Genomic DNA, 20,546 nt, shown 5'->3' with positions numbered 1-20,546 from the left:
AGTCAAATAAGCACTGGTTCCAACCAAGGTGTGCAGAAGAGCATCTCTGAAGCAACAACACCTTGTCCAACCTTGAAGCAGATGGGCTACAGCAGCAGAAGACCACACCAGGTGCCACTCCTGTCAGCTAACAACAGGAAACTGAGGCTACAATTCACACGGGTTTTCTCACCAAAACTGGACAATAGAAGATTGGAAAAACCACATTCAGATGGAAGCATGGATCCATCCTGCCTTGTATCAACGCTTCAGGCTGCTGCTGCTGCTGGTGTAATGGTGTGGGGGAGATTTTCTTAGTACCAACTGAGCATGGTTTAAACACCACAGCCTACCTGAGTATTGTAGCTGAGCGTGTCCATCCCTTTATGACCACAGTGTACCCATCTTCTGATGGCTACTTCCAGCAGGATAACTGCAGCAACTGTGTGATGTCATCATGTCAATATGGAGCAAACTCTCTGAGGAATGTTTCCAGCATCTTGTTGAATCTATGACACCAAGAATTAAAAAGGGGGTCCAACCCGGTACTAGCAAGGTGTACCGATAAGAAAGAAATAAAGTGTTTGGTGAGTGTATATATATATGTAGTTCATAAAAATGTTACATATCGTCCTGAGATGAAACCTGTTCATTTGTGTTGTCCGTTGTAGACAATTTGTGACACATGCTCAGAAATAAATGAGTGCAAAATAAAGGAGAAACACTGACCGAAAATTAATGTTAAATTCAGAATAAACAAAGACTCAAAATTGTCTTGGTTTAATGTAACTCCACAGATTTGTTACGTTTTACACTCCAGTTTTACATCAAATCATTGCCCTATCTGCTGCAGTTAACATGCTGTATAAAAAGAAATGATTATGTCTAAATTGTAAGATGTTCTTTTTAATCTAAAAAAAGGATAACTTGACATCCTACTGTAACTAAATCAGATTTCCTGTGCAGTACAGTGAAGTTTGATTATCTCTTCTATGTTGCAGCGATGCGTTCGACCTGCAGTTTGGAGTGGTGATCCTTCGTCTGCAGGGTGGACTGGACATCTCTCACATCCAGGGACAAGGTATGTCTGTCTTCTTCTGCACATCTGTCTGTCCACCTATACTGCATGTACTGTATCTGTCTCCCCGTTTGTCCCTGTAGACGAGCTGCTGTCGTCCCACGAGAAGCCTCCAGTCAGCAGTAAGGATGTGGTGGTTTCTGTCAGTTTGCCTAAAGAGTCAGACTCTGACTCCTGTCCCTCCAAAACAACCAGCAACCAGAGCAGCCCGCTCATCATGAGAGGTACATGAGGTTTACGATGACACAGCTCTTCCTGGTCTATCTTTATCTTTATCCCTGCATGAGATAGATCCAGCACATTTAGCCTCGCTTAGCACAAAGAGTGGAGGCACGGGCAAACTGCCAGCTGACCTCAAACTAGATTTACAACACGCACACCAGGCAGTTGTTGCACATTTTATTTTTCCTCTTTGATGGACGGACATATATCCATCCTCTCATCTGACAGTGTTTGTTTAACCTTCCTTTGTGTTGTATATCCTGTCACGTGATGTCGTCTGCTGCAGAGACCAAGTCTCCTCTGAGTCTGACCGACCAGCGTCTGCTGGAGAGCAGCCAGCAGTTCAAGAAGAAACAGGGCAAAGGAACCATCGATGTCTGGTGGCTGTTTGATGATGGAGGTCAGTTTTTATGATGAAGACATCTTGCACATGAAACACTCACCTGCAGAACAACTTACTGAAAACATCTTGATATTTACAGTTTCAGCGATACCATATTACAAATTACATGTGAGCAAAAAATTTACATGCAATATATGAATCAGTCTTAAGTTTATTACCGGCAACTGAACGTTTACTACTTGTGTGTGTTTGTGTGTGTGTTTGCAGGTCTGACTCTGTTGATTCCCTTCCTGCTGACCAACAGGAGCAAGTGGGGCGACTGCAGGATCCGAGTCTTCATCGGCGGGAAGATCAATCGCATCGACCACGACCGCCGAGCGTGAGTCATATCAACTATCACCTTATGTACACTTCATACACACATACTGTATCGTCATTAATATTCTGTGTGTGTGTTCCCTGTCCCAGGATGGCCACCCTTCTGAGCAGGTTCAGGATCGACTTCTCTGACATCAACGTCCTCGGAGACATCAACACCAAACCCAAGAAACACAAGTACGACCTCAGCTCCCTCAGTTTAATTTGAATTTACTGTGGTTGATTTTCATTCATTGAGTTCACAGGATGATGTAAAGGGTACCAGGTTACCACGTCTGTTTGTTTTTGGGATGTGGAAAAATATTTTCTGTACTCTCATCAGTCAGAGTAACCTTGATGAGCCTCAGTCGATAAAACTTGAATATATAATATATGACATCAGAGAAGATCTGAGTACAGCCTGTACGCTTGGACACAGCCATAACAAAAACTCAAAGTAACAATGATTCAGCCTCACGTCAACACATGCATTACGCAGAAGCATGTGTAATCATGCTACCTTGGAGGAGTGAAAACATGTAACCCTTGGTCCAATCTGTTTAGCACTGGAGTCGGAACATCTATAAGGTCTTTATCTAAAAGTATCTGAACCCTCAGACACCCTGGAGCCTCCTCACAAGCCTGTCTGCAGATGCTGAAGGACTCTGAGGCTTTTCAAAATATATAAACATGACCACTGATAAATGACACATTCTTACAATTACTACTTTGGATTATTCTGCTCCCAGTTCCTGAACAATGAACCCCGAAGGAATTCTAACGGGGTCAGCCCGTTGGTCCGACAGCCCATTGTTCCGACCATATTAAACTCATTGTTCCGAAGTCCCATTGTTCTGAAATCATCATGATGCCCTGTGGTTAAGGTCTGGTTAGGTTTAGGCACAAAAACCACTTGGTTAGGGTCAGGAAAAGATCATGGTGTGGGTTAAAATGAAAAAGAAAGTGGCAAACACATAAGCCGTGAACCTGCTTCGCCTCAAGCCTTTCCCAGCTGACCCAGAGCCAGTCGCGTCGCACCATCAAGGCAGAAATACGCCCGCCGGGAGCCGTTCAGCACCACGGAGGGCTCCCCACACAACCCGGACCCCAGAGTTAATAAGAGGAGGTTATGGTGTTTCATTCTCTCCTCTCTATGACACTTGTATCTCGACCAGTAGCCTACTTTTGTTGCATTTGCTGATCCTGTATGGTACACAAATACAGTAATAATCACATATCGGAACAACGGGATGTCGGACTAATGGGACGTCAGACCAATGTGCTGTCGGACCAATGACATGGACCCATTCTAACGGGGTGAAACTCTATCTTTTGTCATTATTTTGATTGAGAGACTGAGAGAATGTAGAATTATCGCCTCGCAGTTGTATGCCTCAACCAACCAGTCAAGTTGCAGTTTACATCCACGTCTGTCCAGACTCATATTTAGCTACGACAGTAGACTTCAAATATGGATGTTGCTGAAAAGAAGCTGCATATTCTAAAACATGAATGCTTCACACACATCTTTTTACATTTGTGTCAAATTTGTCATAATTAGCGTATGATTTTTTAGTTTATGGCCATAATATTTTTGACCTTTGACTACCAAATTCTAATCAGTTTATTCTTGAGTCCAAGTGGACATCTCTGCCAAATTTGAGAAAATCTTTTCAAGGCATTTTTGAGACATTGCTTTTACAAGAACAAAACAGATGCAAGGTCACAGCGATCTTGACCTTTGACCACCAAAATCTCATCAGTTCATACCTGACTCAAAGTGGACATTTGTGTCAAACCTGAACATATACCCTCAAAGTGTTTTGGAGATATCGCATACATGAGAATGAAACAGATGCAAGGTCACAGTGACCTTGACCTTTGACAACCAAAATCTCAGGTCATTATTGACTCAAGGTGGACGCTTGTATCAAATCTGAACACATTCCCTCAAAGTGTTCTGGAGATATTGCGTTCATGAGAATGAAATAGACACAAGGTCACAGCAACCTTGACCAAATCTGAACAATTTGAACCTTTGACCACCAAAATTTCATCACTTCATCCTTGACTCCAAGTGGACGTTTGTGCCAAATCTGAAAACATTCCCTCAAGATTCTGGAGACATTGCATTATGAATGAGATGGACGAGGTCGCAGTGACCTTCACCTTTGACCACCAAAATCTAATCAGGGCATCCTTAAGTGGATGCCTGTGCCAAATTTGAACAAATTTCCATAAGACGTTCTTGAGCTGTTGCATCACAAGAATGGGACAGATGGACTGACAAAGAATTCCGAGATAATAAACTCCTTAATTGGATTTAAGCAGATTTAAATGATCGCAGATAAAGAAACCACTGTAGCACAGAGCTGTTTGAGCTGAGCAGTTAAAACTAATAACTCTGCTGTAGTAAAGCGATGTGTCTGTGTGGTTGTGCAGTAAGCTCAGCTTCAAGGAGCTGATCGAGCCGTACAGGCTGAAGGAAGACGACATGGAGCAGGAGGCTGCAGAGAGGCTGAAGGCCCAGGAGCCCTGGAGGATCACTGACAATGAACTGGAGCTCTACAAGGCCAAGGTCTGCCCACATATCACTGCTGACCAATCACATTGTTCAGGTGAAGTTCACTGTCATGTTTAAAGACGAGAAGTTAATGTCAACATGCTGTGTGTGACTTTCAGAGCAACCGTCAGATCCGACTGAACGAGCTGCTCAAGGAACACTCCAGCATGGCAAAGCTCATCGTCATGTAAGAACTTTACATTGTTCTTTAAGAAGAGCTCGTTTTCTTTATTATCAGTTTCAGACGTCAAATTCTGGAGCTGCTGTTCACATGATATCAGTGGTGGAGGAAGTATTTACATCCTGTACTGCAGTAAAAGCACTGATATCAGTGTAAAAATACCACATTGTAAATATTACCTATGTAAAAGTATGGAGGTATAATCGGATCGGGTATTGGATATGATCTCATTAGATGATACTGAATGTTGCATTAATGTGAAAGCAGGATTTTACTGTTGTAGTTTTCCTGATCTGCTCATTATTTTCTCCATTAATCCAATAACTGTTTGATTTGTAGTGAAAATAGTGAGTATTGTTCGTCACAATGAGCCCAAGCCCAAAGTGTCACCTTCACAATGTTTATTTTTTTAACCTTATTATTACTTGACATGATAATTATAAACATGATTCAAAGGAAACATTCCTAAAGCTGCAACCAAGAAATGTTTTTTACAGGAAAAATGTAATAATTTTCTGTCAATCAATGAAATGATTAAAGCTGGGAGAGCCTGTTTAATTTTGCCATCATTGGGCAAAGATCCCATACAAAACTAAACTTTGAGCATATTCTAATTCAAGTGGACTGAGAGAAAACTAGACTTCTGCACCGTCTTTTGGCTCTGTTTTCAGGCTCTACAAAATCTAGCTTGTGACATTAGACTTTGGCCAATCACAGGTCAGTTCAGAGAGAGGGCGTTCCAATTGGCTGTTCTACAAATGCAGATGTGCATGCATGTCCCTCTGGTGAAAGTTTGATTCAGTGGTGGAGAATCCCACAAAGTTGCTATTCTGGCATTAGTAACAACTGCCTACACTGTACAGCAACCCAAAAAAGGAAGGCTAACTAACCTTTAGCTAACCGGAGCTCACAGTTGCGACTTCAGCCCAACTAAAACTGGACTTTTAAAATCCATGTAAACATGTTAGTCCGACTGAAATCATACTAAATCAAATTTCTCAAAGTCTGACTAACTGGGAGTTGAATTCCTCCTGCATGTATACAGTCAGTCAGACTCAAACTGGCCGAGGCGCTCTGAGCATGCTCCACAGTTTCCGCCCCGGGCTTTGACCCTGAAGTCCAATAGCATTAAATGTGTAAGAGAAGAAGAAGCCGGTAACAACATGGAGAAATCTACATCCAGAGCCGTGACTTTTTGGACGGACCAAATGTACAGAGCTGTAAAGTTGTCCACCATGGTAGCAGTTAGCTGCTAGCTAACCGTAGCTAACTTGTTTGTCCATTGTTTGGTCTGTGACGTAATAGGTCAACAGGAAAAAGGTCCAATACTAACAAGCTGAAAGGGGGCATATCTCCACCTATCGTAGAGGAGTCGCACATACTTGGCTCAATAAATGGATTCCCCTCCCGTGCTTGTATACTGGGACAAGGACAGTAGGCCATATGGTCTAGTCGAGCTGTAACTGTAGCTCCACTTGACTGGGTATGTAAACATACTGTAGCTCCTTTTACACTGCCAGATTTTCGGCGAATGTTGGGCCATTTTGCCGGCAAGCTGCGAGTGTTTAGACACACAGAGGCGGATTGGCGAGTTGATCTGAGGTGCCCAATTTTCCTCCTCGTAGGGTAGACATATTGGTGGAACCCTTTTAGTTTAAACAGACCGAGGCGGTCTTCTGCAACGGGAGGGGCTGTTGTTGACGCTGCACGTGCGAGCCACTGGTGGTGGATAAACAGGAAACAGCTGATAGCAGGAATTAGCGAGCAGCTAGTAGCAAGAGGGAAACACAAACCTGACAGACAGTGTAAAGATGAGCAACTGGGGAGACAAGGAATTGCGCTCCCACGTCACTGTTTACGTCACACGCTGAGCTACACGTTTTGTTACTTGCTCACGCCCCCCATTGCCCCGAAAAAGGCACATTCTGTATAAACAAAAGTAAGTAGGCGGCATTCCTGCAAATTTGCACAATTCCTATCTAAAAAGGGCTTGTGTGTCTCCTCTGTCTCACTCCGCCACAAGTCATCGTGCCACGGAGGAGTGCGGGCGGCAGTTCTGGAGATGGACCCCCAGTTAGCAGCTGCAGCAACCCAAATCCAGCCAGTGCAAACCCCAGCACTGGGGTGCTGGACAGCCCTGACTCTGCCAGATCGGCAAACTTTCTGTTGCTGCTGTTACACAGGTTAGACCAGGTGCATCTGCTGGGGACTTTATTTTGGCTGATTTTGAGACGGAACAGCTGCTGACTGAAGGTCTGTCTCCTCAGCTGCTGCCTGCCCTCCAGCTGATGAAGCAGTCCATAGTGGCGGAAAGGACTGTGGGGTGGCTAGCACATAATTGTTGTCTTATTTGTAGTCTGATAAACGGAGACAGAGGGGGGCAAAGAGGGGCTAAGTGCATGAGCTGCATGCAACCCTACAGTGAATTAAGTATAAATAATCATTACGGGAAAACACTAAGTTACTGGATCAAATGCCGGCATACGCCTATGGTTGTCTGGTGGGAGGAGCTAAGGACGTAAGATGTCTTTGTATAAACTTTCAGGTGTTTGTATGTTTTGTTTGTAAAAATCTTAATCTGCAAAGTAATTAGAAATGTCAGATAAATTTAGTGGAAGAGAAGTAGAAATGGGCGTTAAAGGAAAGACCTCAAGTACCTCAAGCTTGTACCTAATATAATACTTGAGTAAATGCACATTACATCACTGCATGACACAGTCAAGTGGTTTGAATCTGGGACCTCCTGATGACATATCCAGCGTTCTATAAAGCAGGACTGATAATGAATGAATAAATAAATAAACAGTGTATTTTCTGTGATCATTTTCAGGAGCATGCCTCTGGCCAGGAAGGGCACGGTGTCGAGCGCCCTTTACATGTGCTGGCTGGAAACTCTGTCCAAAGACCTCCCACCTCTGCTGCTGGTCCGAGGAAACCAACAGAGCGTCCTTACCTTCTACTCCTAACACACACACACACACACACACACATCCATGGGGTGTGGTACAGTATTGCATCTCCTACAGCTTCACAAGAACAGAAATATGATCACACTTTAAGTGTCACAGATCTGAAACTTTTGTTTCCATTCAGCTTCATTTCAGTAAATGTCTGTCTCTTTAACCGATTAATAAACTCAGTCAACATTTAGTCGGCTGTTTCTTTTATCTTCAGTGATAACCAGCTGTATATTCTCTGGCCTCTGAGTGTTTTTTTGTGAATGAGAGTAACTACAGTAACTTATTTTAATGTTTATTTATATTGATAAAATCACAATTTCAGAATGTTTGCTGGTATTCAGGTGACCTGTAATTATGAAGTGGTATTGTTTCTCAGTGGGAGGACAAACTGTATCTCTGGTAACATTATTTTGTACATTATTTTATTAAAATATTAACTAAACCACGTTTTTGTCACGTCTGTTTCATGTTTTTTGGAATTATCAGTAGTTGATTTACAGAATCATCATCATTTTATGTGTCTGTTGTTTAGACTGTTGTAACTGTAATTTATCTGGATGAGACTGTCAGAGAGCAGAAAGCCTGCAGGCTGCGTTCAATAACAACAGGCTGCGTTCAATAACAGCAGGCAGTGCTGCAGGTGTGCTGCGTTCAGAGGCACCTTGGAGAATCCAACTCCCAGGGTTTTTAACTTCTTTACTCCAACTTTGTCAACAAAATCCATGTACAGACAGACAGATTGAACTAAACAAACACAATATATGAAAATAACCTTTCAGGGGAGACACCCCGGGGGAACAGGGTGACATTTTTATTTGTCACATAACAGATAGATACAAGAAATAAACTCGTAAAATCATAACAAGTATAATGATAAAATAAACATGGAAAATAAGAAATTAAAACAATGATACACCAAGTACAATGAATATGTGAAACCGACACTTTTTTTTTTTTTACTTATGATGGCATCTGACCAACAATGATAGATGAATCTTGCCTTTTGGAGATGGAGCATTAAGATAAAAGTTAGTAACAGTCTCTATCTGTATGCTTTGACCTAAACCACTGAAACATTCCTCTGAATCATTTCCACACAAAGAAGCTTCATATTCTAAAACGTGAATGCAGTGACCTTTGACTACCAAATTCTAATCAGTTTATTCTTGAGTCCAAGTGGAGATCTGTGCCAAATTTGAGAAAAAAATTTCAAGGCATTTGTGAGACATTGCTTTCACAAGAGCGAGACAGATGCAAGGTCACAGCAATCTTGACCTTTCACGACCAAAATCTCATCAGTTCAGACTCAAAGTGGACATTTGTGTCAAACCTGAACATATACCCTCAAAGTGTTTTGGAGATATTGTGTTCATGAGAATGAAACAGATGCAAGGTCACAGTGACCTTGACCAATTCTGAACAATCTGAACCTTTGACCACCAAAATTTCCTCAGTAATAGTAGAAATCTTAATCTGAAAAGTAACTAGAAATGTCAGATAAATTTAGTTGAAGAGAAGGAGAAATGGGCGTTAAAGGAAAAACCTAAAGTACCTCAAATTTTCAACTTATTCAGAGTTAGAGAATAAATCACTGGTCTTTTTATCTGAAGCTTTTAAATGTAAAATCTTCAGGCATGGAGCGGAGCTAGGCCTGTGTGTGTGTGTGTGTGTGTGTGTGTGTGTGTGTCAGTGAAGCAACGGACTTTCTTTAAAACTGTTCTCAAATAAAACATGCATGACAAAAAGGAGAAAAATAAGCAGTCAGTAAACAAACATACAGCAATATCGACCACATTTCATAACCTGTTCGCATTTTATTATTGAAAAAGGACCAAAAAAGTTGCGCATCGTTGCCGTAACACACAGAGATACGGAGGTTTAACGCGTACTTGAAGGCAGCACAGTTGTAGGCACCGTCGCTGTTGCTCTTGAACGCAGCTCGTCACTTTTCATTCAACCCAGCACAAACACTGCTTCCCGGACAGAAAGGAAACAGAAGCCGAGCTGAAGGTGAGCTGAGACTTTATTATGTTTCATTACTGTTCAAACTTTAATGTTCCGCTTCGATCAGGAATTAATCGGTGAAGTTTCCAGGACATAGGCGGAGCCAGAGAGCGAGTCCAGACTTTAACTCCTCCGTCAGTCCTCGTCAGTTTACCGTGAACAGAAACACTGATGTCAGTTTGATTCTCTGCTGTGTGACAGATGAATACATGAAATCATAATAGTCCACACAGCAGTGGAGCAGTCGGGCTGCCGTACCTCCAGTGTGGAACCTGTGGAACCTATAACCTACTGACACTGAACACACCACAGTGATTATAACCACCACAGCTCTGCATTAAAAAGCTGCAGGACTTTAACTTTGATCATGACGTCACCTGATGTTAAAACAGAAAACACGTGTGATTTGCAGGTTGTTACATGAAGGCTGCGTTTTGTAACAGCGTGCGAGTGGACAGGCGTCACCCGAGAATGATTGACAGCTGGTTGCACCAATAAGAGGGAGGGAGACAAATATTATGTAAGGCGAGGTAATAGTTTAGTAGACATGTAATAATAATAATAATAATGATAATGATAATGATGTATTTGATCTAGCAGCTGTCACAGAAATTAAATTCACAAAGTGCTTCACAAAATTCAAACAATAAAACATGCAGTCAATAAAACCAAGAGACAATATAACAAATAAAACACTGCAACACAAATAAATACAGGCTGCTGAGGACCCAAACAGAAACACACCAGGGAACAAGCACGACACAATTTAGGGCGGGACAAAGGCTATTTTGAAAAGATGGATCTGTAGTTGTCTTTTAAAAGTTTAAAGGGAGACTGCAGACCATAAACCTAAAGCAAGAGCGCGCCACAGTGTCGACTTTAAAAGGATAGTGCACCCAAAAATGAAAATTCAGCCATTATCTACTCACCCATATGCTGAGGGAGGCTCAGGTGTTTTAAGGCCAAAACACACCGGTGCCGTACGACATGCGTCAAAACAGCCGCCCCCATTATTTTCTATTTACAAACCCACACCGGCGGCGGCTCGATGCGCGTCGACGTGCCGCACCACGGCACTTTACGCTATTGTCCTATTTTTCCAGCGTTGCTGCCCTTGAAAAAGTGCTGTTTTGTACTTCCCAGCTAGCGGACTGGAGTGTGCAATAGAAATCCGTTTGATGCCCCACAGTGCAACGCTTTTTGTGTGCGTTGGGGTGGCACTTGACTCGCGTCAATGACGCCGCCGTCATATGACGCCGCCGGTGTGTTTTGGCCTTTAGAGTCCTCACATCACTTGTGGAGATCCAAGGGGAGAGGAGGTAGCAACACAACTCCACCTAATGGAGGCTGACGGCGCCCCAGATTCAAACGTCCAAAAACACATCATTGAAACCACAAAATATCTCCATACTGCTCGTCCGTAGTGATCCAAGTGTCCTGAAGCCCCGACATAAAAAGTTGTTTGGAAAAACGTCATTTGAACTCTGTTTTTAGCCTCATTGTAGCCTGTAGCTCTGACTGCCTCTCTGTGCACCGCGCTCACATGTGTGGGCTTGTGGGCAAGACCAGCGAAAGCACGTGAACACACGTGAAGACGGTGCCCATGTCTTACGGTCTCGCGCAAGCCCACACACGTGAGCACAGTGCAGTGAGAGGCACTCAGAGCTACAGGCTACAATGAGGCAGCGTTAGCAGCGTTAAATAAATGAATCATTTTTATTTGGGTTCCGTACATTGTAGAAGCGAAAATCGGTGCCTGGAAGTGGACCAGATGGCTCCCGACCTTGTCTCCTACTTCGTCCTCTGAGTTGATTTAGTATCTTAGGTTCTGTAGGCTGACACTTAGAAAAACACTGGAGTCAAGAAGAATCAGGTGCAATCGAGTTTAATGTGTTCACAAGCTTCAACACATACAACTCAATGAGTCAGGCTCCGGAGCAAGACTAAAGTTTCAGTTTCAGCGTTCTCCCTTTTATGCTGGTGAAGATTCGACAGAATCTTCACCCTTTTCCTTTAATCCTTCCCACCTGCGTTCAAATCTATTGGTGGCCGGTCTTTTTGTTTTTAGCCCTTTTCCATCTGGTCCAAACATATTGGTGGCAGGCCCCTTGGGCCCTTGTCCAAACATGACCTAATGGTGTAATCCCCTGGGCCTGGAAATCCCCAAATTCTCCCACCATTAGATTCGACGCTGGTTTCACTTTATTTTTTAAAAACATATGAAACCTGGGGACTTTCTTTATACTGTCCCCTGTGTTTTCATACAATGTGAACTTTAGAGTATGTGTCATGCAATACAAACGTTAGTGTGTGTGTGTTATTTTTTAAAACAGTACATGGTGCAGTATATGTGTGCTCTTCAATGTGAATACATAACATTGTGTTATGAATACATAGACTTGTATTACAGTGTTTTATCACACATAGATGCATAACAAAGTTTTATAGGAACTTATACATAAAACATGGTTATATATCCTTTACTCTTGATCAACTTATGCAGTATAACACCTTTACCTCATTAAAGATTAACCTTACACTACAACATTCTGAGAAGAAGATTATTTGACACAGATTTTCTCACAGTCAATAACTGAAAAAGGAAACAGCTGAAGCCCCAGGCTTATTTTTACCTATCCTATATCAACCAAAGGATAACCCAGAATATCAACAAGGAAATAGATTAATAATTAAGTTCATTATACTATTTATGTCATTATACTACTTAAGAATTTACATTATAATCCGTTATCATTTTACATGTTAAGGCTTTTTTTTAAACTCAACAGAGAGCAACACAATTTCAACTCAGCGCTGAGTCACATTGGTTCTGTGCAGAGTTTGTATGTTCTCCCCGTGTCAGCGTGGGTTTCCTCCAGGTGCTCCAGCTTCCTCCCACAGTCCAAAGACATGCAGGTTAACTGGTGACTCTAAATTGTCCGTAGGTGTGAATGTGAGTGTGAATGGTTGTCTGTCTCTATGTGTCAGCCCTGTGATAGTCTGGTGACCTGTCCAGGGTGAACCCTGCCTCTCACCCAGTGTCAGCTGGGATAGGCTCCAGCCCCCCACGACCCTCAAGAGTATATGTGGTTATGGAAATGAATTAATTAATAATAAAGTTTCCTCTTTTTCTGACGTTTTTTATAAATAAACAGCTCTCTTAAATTATAATTTCCTTCCCCTACGGACAAGTAAACAGTACAACAGATAAACATTTCTTATTTAGCAGCTCCCTTGTTTTATGAGTTTTATTTTTAAGAACAGCAATAGACATACGTCCTTTTACTAAGGAGACGTTTGGTCACTCTGCCATTAAGCCCAGATCGGTGAGGGTTGCAGTGACGGTTGTACCACTAGTTTTCTTTCACACAGGATCTGTGGAGCTCAAGCAGAGTGACCATTGGGTTCTTTGTCACCTCTCTAACCACAAAGGCTCTTCTCTCCCAGATGAGTTTAGTTTAAGCTCAGGAAGAGTCTTGCTTGTTTCAGAACTTCTTCCACTGGGAGCATTCAGTGCAGTAGAAATGTTTTTGTAGTCTTCCCCAGATCTGTGCCCCCACACAGTCCTGTCTCTGAGCTCTGCAGGCAGCTCCTTCCACCTCATGGCTGGTTTTTGCTCTGACATATGACCTCACAGCGACAGGTGTGTGCCTTTCCAAATCAGGTTCAATCAACTGCATCGACCACAGGTGGACTCCAGTCAAGCTGCAGAGACATCTCAGGGACAGTCAAGAGAAATGAGCTGCACCTGGGCTATATTACATGCATCATAGTAAAGGTTTTGAATACTTATGTCGATGTGATACTTTTGTTGTTTTGTTGTTTTTAATAAATTTGCAAACATTTCCCAAGTCCTGCTTTTCTTAAAATAAAAAATAAAAAGTGAAGGGATCTGAATACTTTCTGAACGTGTTTGCTTTTTGTAGATTGTAAACTCCAAGGTTGCTTAAAACTGTAATAAATTTCCAAAAACAAAATGCTGAAAGCCCTGATTACATTTAATGAGTTGGAATAAATCTTAGTTTTATGTACCACCAGGTTCTATCAAACAAAGACATTTATATTAAATCCTTCACATTTTAAACAAGTTTAACTGACTGAATATAAACTCATGCTAACTTTTTAATTCAACTATTTTATCTTAACAAAAATGCTTCTTCAAAATCTGTTTAAATATCTGATCACATATTTATGTGAGGGTCATTTTCTTTGTCCAGGCAGCCAGGATGACGAGCCTGCAGCTGAGTGCGATGGAGGAGATGGTGGAGAGGTTTCTGGACGCTGCAGCCAGAGGAGACCTGGCCCAGGTGTCCCAGCTGCTGTCCCACGCCCCCTCGCTCATCAACCAGACGGGATACAGCGGCTGGACGGCGCTGATGCTCGCCGCTCGTAACGGACACTACCAAGTGGTGGAGGAGCTGCTGTCTCATGGGTACAGAGAGCTGAGATGGAGAGAGAATGAGAGGAATAATGCACTCAACAAAATGTGACTTAGATCAGTACCGTTGTTAGGTCCGGGCGTCTGAGGCTCAGTTAAAAAAACACAAGTGTAAATAAGATGCCAGAGCTTGTTTTTTTTAAGAAAAGTTCCCGGGGAAGGATCCTCCCTGGACCCCCTGCATACGCCCAGGCTGAGCCCCCAGTGTCGTCAAATCCCAGAAATGCTCCCGTTTTAGAGTATGAAACACCCAACTGTTATTAGTATGAAATATAATTGTAAAAATATAACCTTTTAAATCCACCTTTAAAGTGTTCAATCATTTAAAAAACGGGTGTGTGTTGTTGTTTTTAAAGGTGCATTAGTAGATTTCTGGCCACTAGAGGGCAGAAGAACTCCAAAATTCACCACCCTGTGAAGAAGAGGCACTTGGATCTTGTACTCAAGTACTAGTAACAATACCACAGTGTAGACATACTCTGTTACAAGTGGAAGTCCTGCATTCAAAGTAAAAGGACTGATGCACTGGCATCAAAATTTAAGCTCCAAATGTGCTCATCGTGCAGAAGGTCCCATTTCAGAAGATTATGTTCTTGGAGTATAATTACTGACACATTAATGTGATCATCATTCAACACAAGCTGATTATTTTATTAATGCTGGGTAGCTTGTGACTCCGGCCCCAAGGATCAGTAAAGTTGTGTGTTATTATATATAACTATACAGTATAATTTATTTGTTGATTATATTTTGTATTATTAATAATCTGAACCTGCAAATTAAATAAAGTTATCAAATAAATGTAGTGGAGAAAAAAGTACCATATTTCAATGGATATATTTAAGTAATGTTCAAGTACCTCAAAATTGGACTTAAGTACAGTGCTTGAGTAAATGCACTTTTCATCACTGTGTAAAAACAGTGTTATCTCACATCTGTATCATTGAAATTACATATATCGTTCTGGGTTAGTGCGATAATAAACCAAGAATTTTAGTCCAAATTCTAAATCTAATGTTTAACCAGTTTCATTGCAGTGCTTTATTTGCCAGGTTAATATAAATATATGTGAATAAACAGCAGTCAATAGTGTTGTAGACGCTTTGTTTCTCCTAAAATATCCATTGTCTTCTCTGTTTTCGGTCTTGAAGCTGTAACAAGTACTCAGTGAACAGCTCTTCTCAGACCGCCTATGATATCGCCAAGTTCTGGGGCCACAGACACATCTCCAATCTGCTGGGCCGGAAAGACGACACCAGCCAGAGAATTCTGCCGGGCTTCGACCTCCACCAGCAGGAGAACTACTTCAGCAGAGAGACGCTGGACCGGCTGAGTGCCAAGAGGACAGACACAGTCTGGTTGGAGGAGAAACAGAGTGATCCCGATACAGTCTACCTCCTGTTCTGCAACCTCAGCCCCATGGTCAGCAGCCCTCAGGCAGACGCCAACACAGGGGTGCGTGGCTAAAGAGACAAATGTTATTTTTGATTTGTTTGGACATTAGTTCTGATGATTTGTCTGGACTTCAGAGCATTCAGGACATCTGGTGGGAAATTAATTCTCATTGTAGTTTCTAGAGGAGTGCCCTGTTAACAAGCAGGTGCAACATTTTTCTAACATGAAGACAGAGAGTCAAAGCTGTTTTAACTCACACAAGGACACAAAGAAGAATCATTGAAGTACGAAGTGATAAATAGCATCGCAGGATTTAAGTACAGAGAAAGACGCATATGTGATGATAACATCCCTTTGGTCTACCAGAAAGAAAAGTTACCTCAACAACAAGCTATCTCAAAAATAGAGCAAAGGATAAATTAAAATAGATTTCACCAAGTATAAAAAGTCAAATTCCAAATCAAAGAATTACATTTAGGTAGACAAATCTATCTATCGGCATTTTTCCGGGGTGGGCTTGAACATTTTTCGTTTTTTTCTTGCCTGTGTGTCCTCGTGTATCAGTCTATATCAGTTTTCGTGGGTCGTTGAACGCAGCATTGGTGGAGTTCTCTTTTCTGTCCTCAGCAGCAGTTTGTGGGGTTTTGAGTGCCTGGATGAATAATTGATTAGTTGATCAGGTCTTAGCTGATCAGATCAGATTGATCGCTGTTTGTGAGTGAAGCCAAACTTTTAGACCCAGTGCAATGAATGGTTAAGTTTGGTTAAGTTTCATTTTCACTACACCTGATGTTCTGCTGCTCCGCCTGTGCCCAGATTACTCTCTGGGCTGCGAGAGTGTGGAGCAATAAATAACCGAACAGTATATTTATTCCAGCAGTGCTCCTAATGAACGGTCCCCTTCAAAAATAAATGGCGCCACAAATAAATGAATGTGCGGAAAACACTGGACATAGTGCAGGAAAAAAATATAGTGAGGCAAAAGTGGACAAAGCTCGTTCCAAAACGAGACTGAATTTGTGGTTAGTTTTTGCTTCTGGTGTGGTTGAGCCAGGGAGGAGGGGCCCGCTTTGAATGTTGTATCTACAAACTACAATGGATAAATCCAACTTATTATGCCTTCATTATGAGCTCTAAATGCTAGCTGTCAATAGGTAAACTTCCATTTTTCCAACAGTCAAACAAAAGGATTGGTCAGAACGATAAAATACAGTGTCATCTGCGTAAAGGAATAGCCTTGTATTTGTAATTAATGAGATAAACAAAAGTGTCGACTCTAATTAAAAAGCATAAATGTTAGATTATGTTAGGATCCATTGTTTCAGAAGTCTTGTAGAGTTCTAGTCTAGATTAGTCCATATTTAAACCTTTGTTTTAAATCAGTGCATGCTTGGATAAATTTACCTTTCTTTTGGTTTCAGTGATGTGATTCTCTAAATCCCTTCACAGCATCATCAATCCATGTGTTGAGTTTTCAGCCAACCTCATTTCTGAACACAAAGAAGAAGAAGACAGTAATTTCATTGTTTTTACCTGCAGGATTTTAGGAAAAGTACAAATCACCACTGAACTGAAAAGGATAATAACAGAAACATAGAGAGAGGTTTTTAGCCAACAGCTAGTTTAGGTGGCATTGTTGGTCAGTCTTTTTCACATCAAAGACAAAAGTTGTTTTCTAATGATTGTGATTCTAACTCTTACCAGGTTGAGACCAAGCTGTGTCGGTTCAGATATGAGGCAGTCAAAGACCTCCTTCAGAAACCTGCGACTGTGCTCATCTTCCTTGGAGTGGAGAAGTGCAGAAAACCCTCCTCTCCCTCCTCTCGGTCGACAGATGGTGTTCAGGAGCCTCCTGCTTGGTTTGCCATCAACACAGATGAAGATGCTGCTGAACTTCTTAAACGCTGCAGAGAAAAGAACTGCAGCTTCCCAAAGACGCCCAACAGAGACCTGCTGAAGCTCAATGAGGAAGAGGCCGGTGAGGAAGATATAGGGTCTTTTTCTTTTCCAGAGGCATCTGTCTCTGGTCTTGACTAAAACAGCTTATTTGATACGACTCCCGTGTTTCATAACTAACAGAAAAATCTTCCCGCTCTTCATCCTCCAGGAGTCGTGGCTCAGGCTCGGGCGGTGTTGGCCTGGCACAGCCGCTACAGCTTCTGCCCGACGTGTGGCAGCAGCACCAGGTTGGAGGAGGGAGGATACAAGAGGAGCTGCCTGAACTCTGACTGCAGGAGTCTGAAGGGGGTTCACAACACCTGCTATCCACGAGTCGGTACGGAGCTCCAAACTCACATCAACTATCTCCTCTTGCTAAATACATAAATTATTCAAACTGAGTGTTGCAGCCTGCAGGATTTTACATTCGTATTACAAAGATATACATACGTGAGTTTGTCAAATTTTCAGGCTTAAAAATGGTCACATGTGGTTTCTATGACAAAGAAATGCAGCGGATTATGTGGGGTTCAATATCAGTTTTTTTTTGTGAGACAGGTTTAATATGAACCTTTTCTGTTTGAGGATGTTGTGATGACTGAAGTCAGGGGGCTGATATCATGGCTTTAAGTCCAGTTTATACCTGAATCAAAACATCAGTTAATCAATGATTTATTTGCAACAATCTTTATAATCAGATGAGTCATTTTTATAAGCAAAAATTACACAAAAACCCACAGTAAGAATGTTTTCTGGTTGTCTTAGACTTCTATGATAGTAAAGTTAACACTCAGACAAAACAGGTATGAAGTATGTAAATTCTCTGGGAACTTTTAAAGAGATTTTTTTTCACTCAGTTCATTCAGTCATTAACTGAGAAAATCCTAAATAAAATCCAGTTAATTAGTCTTGAAGAAAAACTTGCCATAAGCATAAAAGAGTGTAGTTACATACAGTTATTTACACAGGAGCATATTGTCACTGAGGGTTGCTGCATGGTTTAAATGTGGCCACATGACTAGGAGCTGCAGGAAGACTGCTCAGACGTACTTGCGTCTCTGGTTCCATCTGCTGTTAGTGCAAAGAATGTGCACTACCTCACCTCTGACACAACTTCTGTCTGGACTGTATGTGCCAAAATATCCAATATGAAGTGCTATATCGAAGGCAATTGGACTTGTTTGAGTTTCTTGAAAATGTTTCACCTCTCATCCAAGAGGCCTCTTCAGTTCAGAACTGAAGAAGTCTCTTGGATAAGAGGTGAGACCTTTTCAGGAAACTCAAACAAGTTCACTTGCGTTTGATAAAGCACTTAAGATTACCTTGACCTGGATGACTGAGACTCTTTACCAACAAAATTTTTGATATTTCATTTTGAATGTGTCTGACATCCAGTTGACTTCAGACAGGACGTTTGCCAACAGTTGATAAAAGGTTTTAAGATTGGTTGTGACTGAATGTTTAATACAGTAGATACATTTGATATACATCTGGATTAATGCAGCTTCTCTGACCTTTGCGTGTTCTCAGACCCAGTGGTCATCATGCTGGTGATCCACCCTGATGGAAACCAGTGTTTACTGGGAAGGAAGAAGATCTTTCCAGTTGGTATGTACTCCTGTCTGGCTGGATTCATAGAGCCTGGTAAGGGACACACACACACACACACACACACACACACACACACACACACACATACCACAACCATAACGTCTCTATGGCCTGAACCTTAACCTTACCCTGACATCCTCTCCTGCAGGAGAACCAATAGAGGAGGCGGTGAGGAGGGAGGTGGAGGAGGAGAGCGGAGTGAAGGTTGGACCAGTTCAGTACGTCTGCTGCCAGCCCTGGCCGATGCCCTCTAACCTCATGATTGGCTGCCTCGCTGTCGCACTGTCGACTGACATTAAAGTGGACGAGAATGAGATCGAGGAAGCTCGTTGGTTCTCACGGCAACAGGTGCAAACAAAACAAATTCTGCTGTTTCTGCTATTGGCACACAAATACCAGTAATAATTTTTGGCACATACTCTCCTTGCTGGAGATTCAAAAGAGCTTTCAGCTGTATCTCATGGACTTCAGCAGTGAATAGTGTTGGCTCAGGCTGTCGTGAAGATGATTCAATAATAATAATTTTATTTTTTGTTTGTTTGTTTAGGTAATTGACTCATTCAGAAGAACCCGTCCGGCCTTCACCTTCCCTCCTAGACAAACCATCGCCCACCAGCTGATCAGACACTGGATCGGCATGAACTCTAACCTCTAAATCTCCAACCTTTAGCACTTGAGCTGCACAGTCAGTGCTGACGCAGCTCCAGGATGGTCAGAAAGGATTCAAACAAACAGCAGCTGTCTGGACTTTATTAGGACAAACCAGCTGCCAGTCGAGCAAATCACCAGATTCTTCAGGTTGTACATGACGCGTTGCTTTTACGTGGTTTGTATTTACTGCTAAATTCAAATCATTTAAATGCGCAGCTTGTACGTGGAGTGATACAGCTTGCACATGAAGGCAAAGACAGGTCTGTACAAAATGGGAAAGATGACAGCAGTCACTCCAGATCTCAGGTCTGAACCTGCCTGTGTGACATTAGATTAAATAAAAGGCAACAGTGCAAAGTTTAAAGGATGGAGAAAGCATACACTATTGCAGACAGATTTTAACTGCAGTTAAGTAAAAACAGCTGCAAGAGGATATCAAATGATTCCTGCCCACAATTTTTAAACTAACCTAGATGTAAAATTTAAGCTCTACTGTCTCAATATCACAGCAAGTTAATACCCCGCTGAAATTTCAGGCATGGGCTTTGTTGAATGGGTTTTAAAATTTTTAAATGTGGTCTAATACAATGGGCACAAGCTAAGAAGATTAACTGATTGATTATGAAATAAATATAACTTTGATTTCCCCTGTGCTTTAATGGATTATTATAAATTTACTGCAGCATTGTCCAAAAAAACCCCAAAATGGCTGACGCTGGTAACTGATGCACAATAAATTTCTGTAAATTGAAACAAACTGTAAATATTAAATTGGTTAATATAATAAAGTCTATGGAAACATTTTGTCTCACATGATACTATTGGA

General features: G+C 41.8%; 2 protein-coding genes and 1 long non-coding RNA gene across 3 annotated transcripts in view; 2 read left to right on the top strand and 1 right to left on the bottom strand.

Annotated features, from left to right (window-relative positions):
* LOC125890816 (solute carrier family 12 member 2-like) overlaps positions 1-8,123 on the top strand; it is a 28,258-nt gene extending 20,135 nt beyond the window's left edge. The window contains exons 19-26 of the mRNA XM_049579630.1: positions 981-1,060; positions 1,141-1,281; positions 1,566-1,679; positions 1,890-2,001; positions 2,091-2,177; positions 4,422-4,557; positions 4,662-4,729; positions 7,554-8,123. Coding sequence (XP_049435587.1) covers positions 981-1,060; positions 1,141-1,281; positions 1,566-1,679; positions 1,890-2,001; positions 2,091-2,177; positions 4,422-4,557; positions 4,662-4,729; positions 7,554-7,689 — 874 coding nt within the window. The 3' untranslated portion in view covers positions 7,690-8,123. The remainder of the gene's footprint in view (positions 1-980; positions 1,061-1,140; positions 1,282-1,565; positions 1,680-1,889; positions 2,002-2,090; positions 2,178-4,421; positions 4,558-4,661; positions 4,730-7,553) is intronic.
* Positions 8,124-9,592: 1,469 nt separating this feature from the next.
* On the top strand, positions 9,593-20,521 carry nudt12 (nudix (nucleoside diphosphate linked moiety X)-type motif 12). The gene is made up of 8 exons (XM_049579597.1): positions 9,593-9,693; positions 13,905-14,119; positions 15,277-15,580; positions 17,225-17,498; positions 17,628-17,795; positions 18,989-19,102; positions 19,218-19,417; positions 19,617-20,521. The coding sequence occupies exons 2-8, from the start codon at positions 13,914-13,916 to the stop codon at positions 19,722-19,724; spliced, it is 1,374 nt and encodes a 457-aa protein (XP_049435554.1). The 5' UTR covers positions 9,593-9,693; positions 13,905-13,913; the 3' UTR covers positions 19,725-20,521.
* LOC125890811 (uncharacterized) lies at positions 13,997-17,357 on the bottom strand. The gene is made up of 3 exons (XR_007449584.1): positions 17,222-17,357; positions 16,925-17,010; positions 13,997-14,129 (listed from the first exon to the last, which is right to left on the bottom strand). It is a non-coding gene; the product is annotated as an uncharacterized LOC125890811 (long non-coding RNA).
* Positions 20,522-20,546: the final 25 nt, after the last annotated feature.

This window comes from Epinephelus fuscoguttatus, linkage group LG6, assembly GCF_011397635.1.
Source record: "Epinephelus fuscoguttatus linkage group LG6, E.fuscoguttatus.final_Chr_v1".
NCBI classification, from domain to species: domain Eukaryota; kingdom Metazoa; phylum Chordata; class Actinopteri; order Perciformes; family Serranidae; genus Epinephelus; species Epinephelus fuscoguttatus.
The sequence above is the reverse complement of the archived record's forward strand: the minus strand, read 5'-3'. Positions and strand labels throughout refer to the sequence as shown.

Excerpts from the sequence above, each read along its gene's own strand:
- nudt12 (XM_049579597.1), top strand. The coding sequence starts at position 13,914 with ATGACGAGCCTGCAGCTGAGTGCGATGGAGGAGATGGTGGAGAGGTTT. Across the intron at positions 19,103-19,217 it reads GGCTGGATTCATAGAGCCTG|GAGAACCAATAGAGGAGGCG; the intron begins GTAAGGGACACA and ends CCTCTCCTGCAG. Across the intron at positions 19,418-19,616 it reads GTTGGTTCTCACGGCAACAG|GTAATTGACTCATTCAGAAG; the intron begins GTGCAAACAAAA and ends TTGTTTGTTTAG.